Source organism: Ranitomeya variabilis, chromosome 2, assembly GCF_051348905.1.
Source record: "Ranitomeya variabilis isolate aRanVar5 chromosome 2, aRanVar5.hap1, whole genome shotgun sequence".
NCBI classification, from domain to species: domain Eukaryota; kingdom Metazoa; phylum Chordata; class Amphibia; order Anura; family Dendrobatidae; genus Ranitomeya; species Ranitomeya variabilis.
The window spans coordinates 570,974,046-570,992,412 of NC_135233.1; the positions used below are offsets into that span (position 1 = coordinate 570,974,046).

General features: G+C 43.1%; 1 protein-coding gene across 8 annotated transcripts in view; it reads left to right on the forward strand.

Moving 5' to 3' along the window:
• The window catches only part of FTO (FTO alpha-ketoglutarate dependent dioxygenase), a 507,540-nt gene that overhangs the window by 54,184 nt on the left and 434,989 nt on the right, over positions 1-18,367 (forward strand). For 6 of the 8 annotated variants that reach the window (XM_077288247.1, XM_077288253.1, XM_077288245.1 and 3 more), the window contains exon 7: positions 1,661-1,780. In XM_077288247.1, the coding sequence (XP_077144362.1) occupies positions 1,661-1,780 (120 nt within the window). Of the gene's footprint in view, positions 1-1,660; positions 1,781-1,883; positions 2,222-18,367 lie in introns of those variants that run through there. The other 2 variants (XM_077288250.1, XM_077288249.1) reach the window with 2 other exon arrangements.

Consider the following 18,367-nt stretch of genomic DNA (forward strand, 5'->3'; position numbering starts at 1 on the left):
CCCAAACAGGTCTCTTCTGCTTGTTGCCTGTCCTTAGCAGTGGTTTCCTAGCAGCTATTTTACCATGAAGGCCTGCTGCACAAAGTCTCCTCTTAACAGTTGTTGTACAGATGTGTCTGCTGCTAGAACTCTGTGTGGCATTGACCTGGTCTCTAATCTGAGCTGCTGTTAACCTGCCATTTCTGAGGCTGGTGACTTGGATAAACTTATCCTCAGAAGCAGAGGTGACTCTTGGTCTTCCTTTCCTGGAGCGGTCCTCATGTGAGCCAGTTTCTTTGTAGCGCTTGATGGTTTTTGCCACTGCACTTGGGGACACTTTCAAAGTTTTCCCAATTTTTCGGACTGACTGACCTTCATTTCTTAAAGTAATGATGGCCACTCGTTTTTCTTTACTTAGCTGCTTTTTCTTGCTATAATACAAATTCTAACAGTCTATTCAGTAGGACTATCAGCTGTGTATCCACCAGACTTCTGCACAACACAACTGATGGTCCCAACCCCATTTATAAGGCAATGAATCCCACTTACTAAACCTGACAGGGCACACCTGTGAAGTGAAAACCATTCCCGGTGACTACCTCTTGAAGCTCATCAAGAGAATGCCAAGAGTGAGTAAAGCAGTCATCAAAGCAAAAGGTGGATACTTTGAAGAACCTAGAATATAAGACATAATTTTAGTTGTTTCACACTTTTTTGTTAAGTATATAATTCCACATGTGTCAATTCATAGTTTTGATGCCTTCAGTGTGAATGTACAATTTTCATAGTCATGAAAATACAGAAAAATCTTTAAATGAGAAGGTGTGTCCAAACGTTTGGTCTAAACTGTACATTAACAGACCAATAAAAAGGTTAAAGGTCGCAGAAACTTGTGGCACAAAGGATTTTTTTTTTTTTTAGAGCCACTAAGAATATGTAAAAAAAAATGTTCGATTTTGCCATAATGGTTCTTCAGGTCAATATTACTGAATAATGAGCTCTACAAAAACGAAATCTAAAAAAAAAAAAATAATGGCAGAATTGCTGGGGTTTTTCTCTGCCCATTTTACACCACGTGGAATCATTTTCCCTTTTTTGGTACATTATATGGTAAAAATAAATGGTGGCATTCAAAACTGCAACCAGTTCCACGTAAAACAATGTTGAGGAGAAAAAAATATATATATGACTCTTCAAAAATGGAGAGGAAAATAAAAATAAATAAAATTGCCAAGTCTTGAAAGGGTTAAATTGGTGAAATGGAGTAGGAACTAAGGGATTTTTTTAAATTTCATTGTTTACTACTCGATGCATAATTGCCGGCCACTTATGAAGTGTATTTCCTGTGGCTCGTCTCCAATGCAATTAACTCAGCGCTTACAAGCGCTTTTCTGTTGCGCTGGTAAGCGCTGCTCTGAGGATGGCTGGATAGTACAAAGCTCCTCCGATGCTGCTGCTCCAAAGATGCCTCTGCTTGCATCATTGGGAACTGTCAGTCCAGAAGGAGCGCAGGAAGCAGGAGCCAGGGAGGCAGAGGAGCAGTGTGCTCGTGTTCAACAAGATAAGAACAACCCTTTAATATAAAATCTGGATTTAAACAATAGTTGATTTTCTGATGACACATTATTTTAAAGACCCTATAATAAAACGTATTAAAGAAGCGACGTCTGTGTCTGTCCAGGTTGAATTTGAATGGCTCCGACAATTCTGGTTCCAAGGAAATCGCTACTCCAAATGCAGTGACTATTGGTTGCCAGCGATGACCGAGCTGGAAGAACAGTGGAGGCAAATGGAGACCATGGTGAGATGCACTATACTTATAATAACTTAAAAAAAAAATCAGTTTCAGGTATTTTTCTCTCTTATTTTTCATGCCCCTGATATATTACTGTTCCTATTTACAGTCATGGCCAAAAGTGTTGACACTCTTGAAATTGTTCCAGAAAATGAAGTATTTCTCCCAGATAATTGTTGCAATTACACATGTTTTGTTAAAAACGTGTTATTTTTTTTGTGTGTGTGAATTGGAACAACGCAAAAGAAAAAGAGGAAAAAAAAAGGCAAATTCTACACAACTCTACACAAAACCCTCAAAATGATCCTGGCAAAATTGGGGGATAAACAACTTTGTTTCAAGCATGTGATGCTTCTTCAAACTCACCTGTGGCAAGTAACAGGTGCGGGCAATGTGAAAATCAAACCTTAAACCAAATAAAAAGGGGAGAAGTTGACTCAATCTTTGCATTGTGTGTCTGTGTGTGTGTCACTCTAAGCATGGAGAACAGAAAGAGAAGAGAACTGTCTGAGGACTTGGGAACCAGAATTGCTTAAAAATATCAACAATCTCAAGGTTACAGGTCCTTCTCCAGAGATCTTCATATTCCTTTGTCTATGGTGTGCAACATAATCAAGAAGTTTAAAACCCACTAGATAGTGGCCCGATTCTAACGCATCGGGTATTCTAGAATATGTATGTCCATGCAGTATATTGCCCAGCCACGTAGTATATTGCCCAGCCACGTAGTATATTGCCCAGCCACGTAGTATATTGCCCAGCGACGTAGTATATTGCCCAGCGACGTAGTATATTGCCCAGCGACGTAGTATACAGCACAGAGCCACGTAGTATATTGCCCAGCCACGTAGTATATTGCCCAGCCACGTAGTATATGGCCCAGCCACGTAGTATATGGCCCAGCCACGTAGTATATTGCCCAGCGACGTAGTATATTGCCCAGCCACGTAGTATATGGCCCAGCAACGTAGTATATTGCCCAGCCACGTAGTATATTGCCCAGTGACGTAGTATATTGGCCTGCCACGTAGTATATTGGCCAGCCACGTAGTATATTGGGCAGTCACGTAGTATATTGCCCAGCCACATATGTCACAGGTTTAAAAAATAAAAAATAAACATATACTCACCTTCCGCAGGCGCGTTGTATTTGTCGCCTGTGTGGGGTGCAGGCGGCAGCTTCCGGTCCCAGGGTGTGATGACTGTTGTGAATTTGCTTTTTGCTCCCTCTAGTGGTTACTAGTTTTTTGACTCTGGTTTTTCTGTCATTCCTTTTATCCGCACCTGGGTCGTTAGTTAGGGGTGTTGCTATATAAGCTCCCCAGACCTTCAGTTCAATGCCTGGCAACGTAGTTATCAGAGCTAGTCTGCTGTGCTCTTGTCTACTGATCCTGGTTCCAGTTATATCAGCTAAGTCTGCCTTTTGCTTTTTGCTATTTGTTTTGGTTTTGTATTTTTGTCCAGCTTGTTCCAAATCTATATCCTGACCTTTGCTGGAAGCTCAAGGGGGCTGGTGTTCTCCCCCCGGACCGTTAGACGGTTCGGGGGTTCTTGAATTTCCAGTGTGGATTTTGATAGGGTTTTTGTTGACCATATAAGTTACCTTTCTTTATTCTGCTATCAGTAAGCGGGCCTCTCTGTGCTAAACCTGGTTCATTTCTGTGTTTGTCATTTCCTCTTACCTCACCGTTATTATTTGTGGGGGGCTTCTATCCAGCTTTGGGGTCCCCTTCTCTGGAGGCAAGAAAGGTCTTTTGTTTTCCTCTACTAGGGGTAGCTAGATTCTCCGGCTGGCGCGTGTCATCTAGAATCAACGTAGGAATGATCCCCGGCTACTTCTAGTGTTGGCGTTAGGAGTAGATATATGGTCAACCCAGTTACCACTGCCCTATGAGCTGGATTTTTGTATTCTGCAGACTTCCACGTACCTCTGAGACCCTCGCCATTGGGGTCATAACAGTTTGCCAGGCCAGTATTAAATGTTTAATGCATTGCAGAAGAGGGATTATAAGAAAGAAGATTCTGAGTTTTTTTTTTTCTTTCTTCTTCCCCTTTACCTCAGAGTGGCTATGCTTGCTGCAGACATGAATGTCCAGACCTTGATTACAAGTGTGGACCAGCTGGCTACTCGTGTGCAGGGCATACAAGACTATGTTATCAGAAATCCTAGGTCAGAACCTAAAATACCGATTCCTGAACTGTTTTCCGGAGACAGGTTTAAGTTTAGGAATTTTGTGAATAATTGTAAATTGTTTTTGTCCCTGAGACCCTGTTCATCTGGAGACTCTGCTCAGCAAGTAAAAATAGTTATTTCGTTCTTACGGGGCGACCCTCAGGATTGGGCTTTTTCGCTGGCGCCAGGAGATCCGGCATTGGCTGATATTGATGCGTTTTTTCTGGCGCTCGGTTTACTTTATGAGGAACCCAAACTTGAGATTCAGGCAGAAAAGGCCTTGCTGGCTATGTCTCAGGGGCAGGACGAGGCTGAAGTGTATTGCCAAAAATTTCGGAAATGGTCCGTGCTGACACATTGGAACGAGTGTGCACTGGCCGCTAATTTTAGAAATGGCCTTTCTGAAGCCATTAAGAATGTTATGGTGGGTTTTCCCATTCCCACAGGTCTGAATGATACTATGGCACTGGCTATTCAAATTGACCGGCGGTTGCGGGAGCGCAAAACCGCAAATTCCCTCATGGTGTTGTCTGAACAGACACCTAATTCGGTGCAATGTGATAGAAAAACCGCAAATTCCCTCATGGTGTTGTCTGAACAGACACCTGATTTAATGCAATGTGATAGAATCCTGACTAGAAATGAGCGGAAAATTCATAGACGCCGGAATGGCTTGTGCTACTACTGTGGTGATTCTACACATGTTATCTCAGCATGCTCTAAACGTATAGCTAAGGTTGTTAGTCCTGTCACCGTTGGTAATTTGCAACCTAAATTTATTCTGTCTGTAACTTTGATTTGCTCACTGTCGTCTTATCCTGTCATGGCGTTTGTAGATTCAGGTGCTGCCCTGAGTCTTATGGATCTGTCATTTGCTAAGCGCTGTGGATTTACTCTTGAACCATTAGAAAATCCTATTCCTCTTAGGGGTATTGATGCTACGCCATTGGCAGCAAATAAACCGCAGTATTGGACACAGGTTACCATGTGCATGACTCCTGAACACCGCGAGGTGATACGTTTCCTGGTTTTACATAAAATGCATGATTTGGTTGTTTTAGGGCTGCCATGGTTACAGACCCATAATCCAGTCCTGGACTGGAAGGCTATGTCAGTCTCAAGTTGGGGCTGTCGTGGTATTCATGGGGATTCCCTGCCTGTGTCTATTGCTTCTTCTACGCCTTCGGTAGTTCCGGAGTATTTGTCTGATTATCAGGATGTCTTCAGTGAGTCTGAGTCCAGTGCACTGCCTCCTCATAGGGACTGTGACTGTGCTATAGATTTGATCCCAGGCAGTAAGTTTCCTAAGGGAAGACTGTTTAATCTGTCGGTACCTGAACATACCGCTATGCGTTCATATATCAAGGAGTCTCTGGAGAAAGGACATATTCGTCCGTCTTCTTCCCCCCTTGGTGCGGGATTCTTTTTTGTGGCAAAAAAGGACGGATCTTTGAGACCTTGTATTGATTATCGGCTTTTAAATAAGATCACTGTCAAATTTCAGTATCCTTTACCGCTGTTGTCTGACTTGTTTGCCCGGATTAAAGGTGCCAAGTGGTTCACCAAGATAGACCTTTGTGGTGCGTACAACCTTGTGCGCATTAAGCAAGGTGATGAATGGAAAACCGCATTCAATACGCCCGAAGGTCATTTTGAGTACTTGGTGATGCCTTTTGGGCTCTCCAATGCGCCTTCAGTTTTTCAGTCCTTTATGCATGACATTTTCCGGAAGTATCTGGATAAATTTTTGATTGTTTATCTGGATGATATTTTGGTTTTTTCTGATGATTGGGATTCGCATGTGGAGCAGGTCAGGTTGGTCTTTAAAATTTTGCGTGAAAATTCTTTGTTTGTCAAGGGCTCAAAGTGTCTCTTTGGTGTACAGAAGGTTCCCTTTTTGGGGTTCATTTTTTCCCCTTCTGCTGTGGAGATGGACCCAGTCAAGGTCCGAGCTATTCTTGATTGGACTCAGCCCTCGTCGGTTAAGAGTCTTCAGAAGTTCTTGGGTTTCGCTAACTTCTACCGTCGTTTTATCGCTAATTTTTCTAGCATTGTGAAACCGTTGACGGATATGACCAAGAAGGGCTCCGATGTAGCTAACTGGGCTCCTGCTGCCGTGGAGGCTTTCCAGGAGTTGAAGCGCCGGTTTACTTCGGCGCCTGTTTTGTGCCAGCCCGATGTCTCACTTCCCTTTCAGGTTGAGGTGGATGCTTCAGAGATTGGAGCAGGGGCCGTTTTGTCGCAGAGAGGCCCTGGTTGCTCTGTTATGAAACCTTGTGCCTTTTTCTCCAGGAAGTTTTCGCCTGCCGAGCGAAATTATGATGTGGGCAATCGGGAGTTGTTGGCCATGAAATGGGCATTTGAGGAGTGGCGTCATTGGCTCGAGGGTGCTAAGCATCGTGTGGTGGTCTTGACTGATCACAAAAATCTGATGTATCTCGAGTCTGCTAAACGCCTTAATCCGAGACAGGCCCGCTGGTCATTGTTTTTCTCCCGCTTTGATTTTGTTGTCTCGTATTTACCAGGTTCAAAGAATGTGAAGGCCGATGCTCTTTCTAGGAGCTTTGTGCCTGATGCTCCTGGAGTCGCTGATCCTGTTGGTATTCTTAAAGATGGAGTTATCTTGTCAGCTATTTCTCCGGATCTGCGACGTGTGTTGCAGAGATTTCAGGCTGATAGGCCTGAGTCTTGTCCACCTGACAGACTGTTTGTCCCGGATAAATGGACCAGCAGAGTCATTTCCGAGGTTCATTCCTCGGTGTTGGCAGGTCACCCGGGAATTTTTGGCACCAGAGATCTGGTGGCCAGGTCCTTTTGGTGGCCTTCCTTGTCAAGGGATGTGCGGTCATTTGTGCAGTCCTGTGGGACTTGTGCTCGAGCTAAGCCTTGCTGTTCTCGTGCCAGCGGTTTGCTCTTGCCCTTGCCTGTCCCGAAGAGACCTTGGACACATATCTCCATGGATTTCATTTCTGATCTTCCGCTATCTCAGGGCATGTCCGTTATCTGGGTGATATGTGATCGCTTCTCCAAGATGGTCCATTTGGTTCCTTTGCCTAAGCTGCCTTCCTCTTCCGATCTGGTTCCTGTGTTTTTCCAGAACGTGGTTCGTTTGCACGGCATCCCTGAGAATATTGTGTCAGACAGAGGATCCCAGTTCGTTTCTAGGTTCTGGCGATCCTTTTGTAGTAGGATGGGCATTGATTTGTCGTTTTCGTCTGCTTTCCATCCTCAGACTAATGGACAGACGGAGCGAACCAATCAGACTTTGGAGGCTTATTTGAGGTGTTTTGTCTCTGCTGATCAGGACGATTGGGTGACATTCTTGCCGTTGGCTGAGTTTGCCCTTAATAATCGGGCTAGTTCCGCCACCTTGGTTTCGCCTTTTTTCTGCAACTCTGGTTTCCATCCTCGCTTTTCTTCGGGTCATGTGGAGCCTTCTGACTGTCCTGGGGTGGATTCTGTGGTAGATAGGTTGCAGCGGATCTGGAATCATGTGGTGGACAACTTGAAGTTGTCACAGGAGAGGGCTCAGCGCTTTGCCAACCGCCGCCGCGGTGTGGGTCCCCGACTACGCGTTGGGGATTTGGTATGGCTTTCTTCCCGCTTTGTTCCTATGAAGGTCTCCTCTCCCAAATTTAAACCTCGTTTTATTGGGCCTTACAAGATATTGGAAATCCTTAATCCTGTATCTTTTCGTCTGGATCTTCCTGTGTCGTTTGCTATTCACAATGTATTTCATAGGCCCTTGTTGCGGCGGTACATTGTGCCTGTAGTTCCTTCTGCTGAGCCTCCTGCTCCGGTGTTGGTTGAGGGCGAGTTGGAGTACGTGGTGGAGAAGATCTTGGATTCTCGCCTCTCCAGGCGGAGGCTTCAGTACCTGGTCAAGTGGAAGGGCTATGGTCAGGAGGATAATTCCTGGGTGGTCGCCTCTGATGTTCATGCGGCCGATTTAGTTCGTGCCTTTCATGCCGCTCATCCTGATCGCCCTGGTGGTCGTGGTGAGGGTTCGGTGACCCCTCACTAAGGGGGGGGTACTGTTGTGAATTTGCTTTTTGCTCCCTCTAGTGGTTACTAGTTTTTTGACTCTGGTTTTTCTGTCATTCCTTTTATCCGCACCTGGGTCGTTAGTTAGGGGTGTTGCTATATAAGCTCCCCAGACCTTCAGTTCAATGCCTGGCAACGTAGTTATCAGAGCTAGTCTGCTGTGCTCTTGTCTACTGATCCTGGTTCCAGTTATATCAGCTAAGTCTGCCTTTTGCTTTTTGCTATTTGTTTTGGTTTTGTATTTTTGTCCAGCTTGTTCCAAATCTATATCCTGACCTTTGCTGGAAGCTCAAGGGGGCTGGTGTTCTCCCCCCGGACCGTTAGACGGTTCGGGGGTTCTTGAATTTCCAGTGTGGATTTTGATAGGGTTTTTGTTGACCATATAAGTTACCTTTCTTTATTCTGCTATGAGTAAGCGGGCCTCTCTGTGCTAAACCTGGTTCATTTCTGTGTTTGTCATTTCCTCTTACCTCACCGTTATTATTTGTGGGGGGCTTCTATCCAGCTTTGGGGTCCCCTTCTCTGGAGGCAAGAAAGGTCTTTTGTTTTCCTCTACTAGGGGTAGCTAGATTCTCCGGCTGGAGCGTGTCATCTAGAATCAACGTAGGAATGATCCCCGGCTACTTCTAGTGTTGGCGTTAGGAGTAGATATATGGTCAACCCAGTTACCACTGCCCTATGAGCTGGATTTTTGTATTCTGCAGACTTCCACGTACCTCTGAGACCCTCGCCATTGGGGTCATAACAGATGACGTCGCGGTCACGTGACCGTGACGTCATGGCAGATCCTTCTCGCGCAGGACCTGTGATGACGTTGCGGTCACATGACCGTGTTGCGGTCACATGACTGTGAGGTCACGGCAGGTCTTTCTCGCGCAGGACCTGTGATGACGTCGCGGTCACATGACCGTGACATCATGGCAGGTTCTTCTCCCAGACCATCCTTGCCACCGGAACGTTCCGCTTGCAAGGACCGGCCGGAGCATCGCGAGAAGCGGGAAAGGCGGCGGAAGGTGAGTATATAATGATTTTTTATTTTTTTTATTAATTATTTTTTAACATTAGATGTTTTTACTATTGACGCTGCATAGGCTGCGTCAATAGTAAAAACTTGGTCACACAGGGTTAATAGCGGCGGTAACGGAGTGCATTACCCGCGGCATAACGCGGTCCGTTACCGCCGGCATTAACCCTGTGTGAGCGGTGACCGGAGGGGTGTATGCGGGCGCCGGGCACTGAGTGCGGGGAGTAAGGACAGGCCATTTTCTTCCGGACTGTGCGTGTCGCTGATTGGTCGTGGCAATGGTCGTGGGCGTTTTGCCACGACCAATCAGCGATTTGGATTCCATGACGGACAGAGGCCTCGACCAATGAATATCCGTGACAGATAGAAAGACAGAAAGAAGGACAGACAGACGGAAGTGACCCTTAGACAATTATATAGTAGATTGCTCTGTAGCTAATCTCCCTGGATGAGGACGGCAGAGAAAAATTGATGAAAGGTTACAACGCAGGATAGTTCAGATTGTGACTAAGCCGCCCCAATCAAGATCCAGCTGCTTGCTGTGGTTTTGATGAAATTACTGTTTTATAAACAGGATTGTAACCACGCCCCCACCACTGATTGGCTGCTCTCTGCCTATGCACAGTGTACACAGGAAGCTGCCAATCAGTGGTGTGGGCGGAGTTATACAGAGCTCAGCATTCAGAGAACTGCTGCAGCAGATAAAACCAGGATTTTTTACAAATGACATCAAGCAGCTCATAAAGTGATATATCGCTAGAATTGGGGTCTCTGCCCCTACATTAGATGGGCTAGCTAAAAACAGTTTTGCCTTTAAATGATTTTTTATATATTTTTGCCCTCGTGTTCTATGAAAATGCTACGATTCTCTGGTATTCATCACTTTCTTATGAGAAAGTTCCCGAGTTTCAGCTAATCATTCCTCGCTGGGTTCATAGCTTTGTGGCCAAGACAGAAGATGCTTCTAATTTCTACTTCCCCGCTGCTGTACTGTTCTGACTCCTCACGCGTCTATCCCTGTTAATTAAAGTTTGGCTGGAAGATGGATGTGATGATTAATGAAGCTTAGCTTTCTTATTAGTTTCGAGGGGGATAGAGTCGGCATCTACCCTTCTGTATTAATAGGTTTTTGTTTTTATTATTTTTACTTTTTATTTATTGCACTTTTTTATGGTTTTGATAAGTGAAACATTATAAGTAATTAATGTAAGCATTCTGCTTCTAGTTACGGTTGGATTTCAGTTTGTGTTTTTTTTTTTGTTTTTTTTTTACAATTAATTAATTAGTTCACAGCTTACTATCCGGCTGACCCAACGCATGTGTTTTGTGCTGAATGTTTATATAATAATTTTAAAATAATATCGTATTTGCATAACAGTGTGAATTACACCATAAAAAAAAATATATATTACACAAGGTTTTAAAAATTACACTGACTGCACTGTCCAGGAGTGCACTAGAGAGGAAGCTGCGCAGGACAAGTACAGTTTCTGTGTAAAGTCTATCCATTATTGTTTGTTGTAGGCATTGATCGCACACATGTAAACATTATATAAAAAAATGTTTATTTTAAATAACCTATGCTTAAAAATAAATCTCTCCGATTCCATATACTGAAAATATATGCAAGTGTGAACGAGACCCAGCCCATTCTCCAGCTGTGTATGCATGCACTTCCTCCTTATAGGATGTAAGTGGCGACAAAGCATTCTTCACACAGAGCAGGTAAACCATGCAGGTTACAATATTAACATGTATATAACGTGTATAGTTTTTTTTTCTTTTTTACTATGATTTAAAGCAAAAGCTACACTATGCTATATAAGAAAAACGTTATTATTATTTATTGTTATTATATTAGCAAATAAAGTGTATGTTAAGTCCAGATTAAACGTAAACCTTTTATTTTTTACGGTTTGTAATTTTTTATTTGTAAATGAGTAAAAAAAAAAAATGTCCAATGTTAAATTGGATCAAACGGAAACATTTTCTTTTCTATTTTTACTTAATTTTTTATATTTGTAAATGGGTCAAAATTTGTGCATTTTTTAAAATGAGATCAAGCTGAAATATTATTTTTTAAATTTTTTACTTTAATTTTTTTTACCAGTAAATGAGTCAAAATATGTATATTTTAAGATCAGATAAAACAGAATCCTTTATAGTGTGTGTGTGTTTATGTATATCTACTATATAATTGTCTAAGGGTATTTCCGTCTTTCTGTCTGTCCTTCTGTTTGTCTGTCTGTCGCGGTTATTCGTTCGCTGATTGATCTCACCAGCTGCCTGTCATGGCTGCCGCGACCAATCAGCGACGCGCACAGTCTGGAAAAAAATGGCCGCTCCTTACTCCCCGCACTCACTGCCCAGCGCCCGCATACACCCCTCCGGTCACCGCTCACACAGGGTTAATGCCGGCGGTAACGGACCGCGTTATGCCGCGGGTAACGCACTCCGTTACCGCCGCTATTAACCCTGTGTGTCCCCAACTTTGTACTATTGATGCTGCCTATGCGGCATCAATAGTACAAAATGTAATGTTAAAAATAAATTTAAAAAAAAAAAAACCTACTATACTCACCCTCTGTAGTCCGCTGAGCCGCTCGCGCGGCCCGCCATCTTCCATTGCAGGTTGCGGTTGCAAAGATGGTATGGCAGAAGGACCTGCCATGACATCACGGTGTTGTGACCGCGACGTCATCACAAGGCCTGCGCGGAAAGGACCTAACGTGACGTCACGGTCATGTGACCGCTACACGGTCATGTGACCGCGACGTCATCACAGGTCCTGCGCTCAGACCAACCCTGGGATCGGAAGCTGCCGTGGACTACAAGGGGCCCTCGGAAAGGTGAGTATATGTTTATTTTTTATTTTTTAACCTGTGACAAACGTGGCTGGGCAATATACTACGTGACTGGCCAATATACTACGTGGCTCTGTGCTGTATACTACGTGGCTGGGCAATATACTACGTGGACATGCATATTCTAGAATACCCGATGCATCAGAATCGGGCCACGATCTAGTATATATATATATATATATATATATATATATATATATATATATATATATGCATGTATGTATGTATGTATGTATGTATGTGTGTGTGTATATATATATATATATATATATATATATATATATATATATATATATATATATATATATATATATATGTATGTATATATGTATGTGTATGTATGTGTATGTATATATGTATGTGTGTATATATATATATATATATATATATATATGTATATACACAGTTATATGAAAAAGTTTGGGCACCCCTATTAATCTTAAGCTTAATGTTTTATAAAAATTGTTTTTTTTTTTGCAACAGCTATTTCAGTTTCATATATCTAATAACTGTTGGACAGAGTAATGTTTCTGCCTTGAAATGAGGTTTATTGTACTAACAGAAAATGTGCAATCTGCATTCAAACAAAATTTGACAGGTGCATAAGTATGGGCACCCTTATCATTTTCTTGTTTTAAATACTCCTACCTACTTTTTACTGACTTACTAAAGCACTTTTTTTGGTTTTGTAACCTCATTGAGCTTTGAACTTCATAGCCAGGTGTATGCAATCATGAGAAAAGCTACTTAAAGTGGCCACTTGCAAGTTGTTCTCCTGTTTGAATCTCCTCTGAAGAGTGGCATCATGGGCTCCTCAAAACAACTGTCAAACGATCTGAAAACAAAGACTATTCAACATAGCTGTTCAGGGGAAGGATACAAAAAGCTGTCTCAGAGATTTAACCTGTCAATTTCCACTGTGAGGAACATAGTAAGGAAATGGAAGAACACAGGTACAGTTCTTGTTAAGGCCAGAAGTGGCAGGCCAAGAAAAACATCAGAAAGTTAGAGAAGAATGGTGAGATCAGTCAAGGACAATCCTCAGACCACCTCCAGAGAGCTGCAGCATCAACTTGCTGCAGATGGTGTCACTGTGCATTGGTCAACTATACAGATACTGTATATGAAACTGAACTGAAATAGCTGTTGCAAAAAAAAACAATTTTTATAAAACATTAAGCTTAAGATTAATAGGGGTGCCCAAACTTTTTCATATAACTATGTATATGTGTATATGTGTGTATATATATATATATATATATATATATATATATATATATATATATATATATATATATATATATATATATATATATATATATATATATATATATATATATATATATATATATATACCGCACAGACCAAAAGTTTGGACACACCTTCTCATTTAAAGATTCTTCTGTATTTTCATGACTATGAAAGTTGTACATTCACACTGAAGGCATCAAAACTATGAATTAACACATATGGAATTATATACTTAACAAAAAAGTGTGAAACAGCTGGAATTATGTCTTATATTCTAGGTTCTTCAAAGTAGCCTCATTTTGCTTTGATGACTGCTTTAATAATAATAATAATAATAATAATAATTTTATTTATATAGCGTCAACATATTCCGCAGCGCTTTACAAATTATAGAGGGGACTTGTACAGACAATAGACATTACAGCATAACAGAAATCACAGTTCAAAATAGATACCAAGAGGAATGAGGGCCCTGCTCGCAAGCTTACAAACTATGAGGAAAAGGGGAGACACGAGAGGTGCTTTGCACACTCTTGGCATTCTCTTGATGAGCTTCAAGAGGTAGTCACCGGGAATGGTCTTCCAACAATCTTGAAGGAGTTCCCAGAGATGCTTAGCGCTTGTTGGCCCTATTGCCTTCACTCTGCGGTCCAGCTCACCGCAAACCATCTCGATTGGGGCCAGGTCTGGTGACTGTGGATGCCAGGTCATCTGGCGTAGCACCCCATCACTCTCCTTCTTGGTCAAATAGCCCTTACACAGCTTGGAGGTGTGTTTGGGGTCATTGTCCTGTTGAAAAACAAATGATGGTCCGACTAAACGCAAACCGGATGGAATATCATGCCGCTGCAAGATGCTGTGGTAGCCATGCTGGTTCAGAATGCCTTCAATTTTGAATAAATCCCCAACAGTGTCACCAGCAAAGCACCCCCACACCATCACACCTCCTCCTCCACCATGCTTCACGGTGGGAACCAGGTATGTAGAGTCCATCCGTTCACTTTTTCTGCGTCACACAAAGACACGGTGGTTGGAACCTAAGATCTCAAATTTGGACTCATCAGACCAAAGCACAGATTTCCACTGGTCTAATGTCCATTCCTTGTGTTCTTTAGCCCAAACAAGTCTCTTCTGCTTGTTGCCTGTCCTTAGCAGTGGCTTCCTAGCAGCTATTTTACCATGAAGGCCTGCTGCACAGTCTCCTCTTAACAGTTGTTGGAGAGATGTGTCTCCTGCTAGAACTCTGTGTGGCATTGACCTTGTCTCTAAACTGAGCTGCTGTTAACCTGCGATTTCTGAGGCTGGTGACTCGGATAAACTTCACCTCAGAAGCAGAGGTGACTCTTGGTCTTCCTTTCCTGGGGCGGTCCTCATGTGTGCCAATTTCTTTGTAGCGCTTGATGGTTTTTGCAACTGCACTTGGGGACATTTTCAAAGATTTCCCAATTTTTCGGACTGACTGGCCTTCATTTCTTTAAGTAATGATGGCCACTTGTTTTTGTTTACTTAGCTGCTTTTTACTTGCCATAACACAAATTCTAACAGTCTATTCAGTAGGACTATCAGCTGTGTATCCACCAGACTTCTGCTCAACACAACTGATGGTCCCAACCCCATTTATAAGGCAAGAAATCTCACTTATTAAAGCTGACAGGGAACACCTGTGAAGTGAAAACCATTCCCGGTGACTACCTCTTGAAGCTCATCAAGAGAATGCCAAGAGTGTGCAAAACAGTCATCAAAGCAAAAGGTGGCTACTTTGAAGAACCTACAATACAAGACATAATTTCAGATGTTTCACACTTTTTTGTTAAGTATATAATTCCACATGTGTTAATTCATAGTTTTGATGCCTTCAGTGTGAATTTCCAATTTTCATAGTCATGAAAATACAGAAAAATCTTAAAATGAGAAGGTGTGTCCAAACGTTTTTATATTTATTTTTTTCTTAATGTTGCCCAAATTGTAATGTTTCCATTACTGCTGAAAAGTAAGAGATGATTACTGTATATACTCGAGTATAAGCCCATTTTTTTAGGCTGAAATTGCCCCTCTCGACTTATGCTCTAGTCATTCCCAGGGGTCGGCAGGGGAGGGGGAGCGGCAGCTGTCTAATCATAGTCACCTGCTCCTGGCGCGGTCCCTGCAGGTCCCTTGTTCTCCAGCGCTGACAGCTTCTTCCTGTGTTGAGCGGTCACATGGTACCAATGAGGCAAACTGCACTTCTATAGTCATAGGAGCTGTGCCAATAAGGCCAACTGCACTTCTGTAGCCATAGAAGCTGTGCCAATGAGGCCAACTGCACTTCTGTAGTCATAGGATCTGTGCCAATGAGCCCAACTGCACTTCTTTAGCCATAGGATCTGTGCCAATGAGGCCAACTACACTTCTGTAGCCATAGAAGCTGAGCCAATGAGCCCAACTGCACTTCTATAGTCATAGGATCTGTGCCAATGAGGCCAACTGCACTTCTATAGTCATAGGATCTGTGCCAGTGAGGCAAACTGCACTTCTATAGTCATAGAAGCTGTGCCAATGAGGCCAACTGCACTTCTATAGTCAAAGGATCTGTGCCAATGAGGCCAACTGCACTTCCATAGTCATAGGATCTGTGCCAGTGAGGCCAACTGCACTTCTATAGTCATAGGATCTGTGCCAATGAGGCCAACTGCACTTCTATAGTCATAGGATCTGTGCCAATGAGGCAAACTGCAATTCTATAGTCATAGGATCTGTGCCAGTGAGGCCAACTGCACTTCTATAGTCATAGGATCTGTACCAATGAGGCCAACTGCACTTCTGTAGCCATAGGATCTGTGCCATAGGGAGTGGAGCCGCATATTCATTAGGTCAGGGGGCGCGATGACGCGATTAGTGTGTGCTGCCCTCTGCCTGAACAGTCAGTGCAGAGGACGCGGAAGACAGTGGATCTCAGCGGTGGAACGCGGACAGGTGAATATGGCAAGTGCCGGGGGCCTGAGCGACGAGAGGTGAGTATGTCATTTTTTTTTTTTTTCCGCATCAACTGCATATGGGGCAAAAATCTATGGAGCACCTTATGGGGCCATAATCAGCATTTGTGCAGCATTGTATGGGGCAAATGTTTCTATGGAGCATCTTATGGGGCCCATCATAAACTTTTATGGAGCATTATATGCGGCATATTTTGTATGGAGCATCTTATGGGGCCCATCATGAACTATTTGGAGCATTATATGGGGCTCCTGATTCAATATGGATATTCAAAAACACTTAACCTACCGATGTCTCAATTAATTTTACTTTTATTGGTATCTATTTTTACTTTTGACATTCACCTGTAGCTGCTGCATTTCCCACCCTAGGCTTATACTCGAGTCATTAAGTTTTCCCAGTTTTTTGTGGCAAATTTAGGGGGGGTCGGCTTATACTCGGTTCGGCTTATACTCTAGTGTATACGGTAAATACTTGGTGTAGTTATTAACTTGTCACTCTCGGCCACCATTGTGCCAGTACATACATGATCTGCTCTGTGGTCTGTTCGGTGCCAGAGCCGTAAACCATTAGCTCCATCATCCATATAAACGCTGGTGGAGTTTTGGATTTTTTCCCCTTTTCCACCCCCTCATTACATTGGGACTTATAGTTATAAGGCTGTAGCTGATGCGTTACCCTATTTAGACCAGCGGAAGGTCCACACCTCCGGTCGAAATTGTCGGTCTTCAGGGGCGCACCACAACTTACAATTTAAGAAAGCGGTGGGCTGTGAGCGATGAGCCCCTGAAGACAACCCTTTTAAGGACCAAGGCCATTTTATTCTTGAGGGACATAAGAATTTTGTTTTATTTTTTTTCCACAGTCAGACTTCAAAAGTGTTATTTTTTTTGTCACTTGCTTTTTTTGTTGTAGTAAGAGCTGATTTATTTTTTTAGGTTTGTTTTTAGATGCATCAAAAGTAGTGTTTAGTTTATATGATTTATTTTAGATGGCGGGATGAATTAAAAAGGCAATTTAACATTCTCATTGTTATTATAGGGGAATTAATAGGTTTTTTTTTATTTTTTTTTGTTCATTCAATTTTTTAGTTTTTTTTTTTTGTATTGTCTGTCTGTATGTGATTGAATGGTGGGCTAGTAAAACTGTTGTAGTGGGCAACAGCATCTGACAGACCTGACATTATTTATTAGTTCTTTCTGCACCTGTGTGACTACATAACACCGCCAGTCACTCTTGGTTGGGCTCATTGGCACAGCTTCTATGGCTACAGAAGTGCAGTTGGCCTCATTGGCACAGCTTCTATGGCTACAGAAGTGCAGTTGGCCTCATTGGCACAGATCCTATGGCTATAGAAGTGCAGTTGGCCTCATTGGCACAGCTTCTATGGCTACAGAAGTGCAGTTGGCCTCATTGGCACAGATCCTATGGCTATAGAAGTGTAGTTGGCCTCATTGGCACAGATCCTATGACTATAGAAGTGCAGTTGGCCTCATTGGCACAGCTTCTATGGCTACAGAAGTGCAGTTGGGCTCATTGGCACAGCTCCTATGACTACAGAAGTGCAGTTTGGCTCATTGGCACAGCTTCTATGGCTACAGAAGTGCAGTTTGCCTCATTGGCACAGATCCTATGACTATAGAAGTGCAGTTGGCCTTATTGGCACAGATCCTATGGGTACAGAAGTGCAGTTGGTCTCATTGGCACAGCTTCTATGGCTACAGAAGTGCAGTTAGGCTCATTGGCACAGATCCTATGACTACAGAAGTGCAGTTGGCCTCATTGGCACAGCTTCTATGGCTACAGAAGTGCAGTTGGCCTCATTGGCACAGATCCTATGGCTAAAGAAGTGCAGATGGCCTCATTGGCACAGATCCTATGACTATAGAAGTGCAGTTGGCCTCATTGGCACAGCTTCTATGGCTACAGAAGTGCAGTTGGCCTCATTGGCACAGATCCTATGGCTACAGAAGTGCAGTTGGCCTCATTGGCACAGATCCTATGACTATAGAAGTGCAGTTGGCCTCATTGGCACAGATCCTATGACTATAGAAGTGCAGTTGGCCTAATTGGCACAGCTTCTATGGCTACAGAAGTGCAGTTGGCCTCATTGGCACAGATCCTATGGCTACAGAAGTGCAGTTGGCCTCATTGGCACAGATCCTATGGCTACAGAAGTGCAGTTGGGCTCATTGGCACAGCTTCTATGGCTATAGAAGTGCAGTTGGCCTCATTGGCACAGCTTCTATGGCTATAGAAGTGCA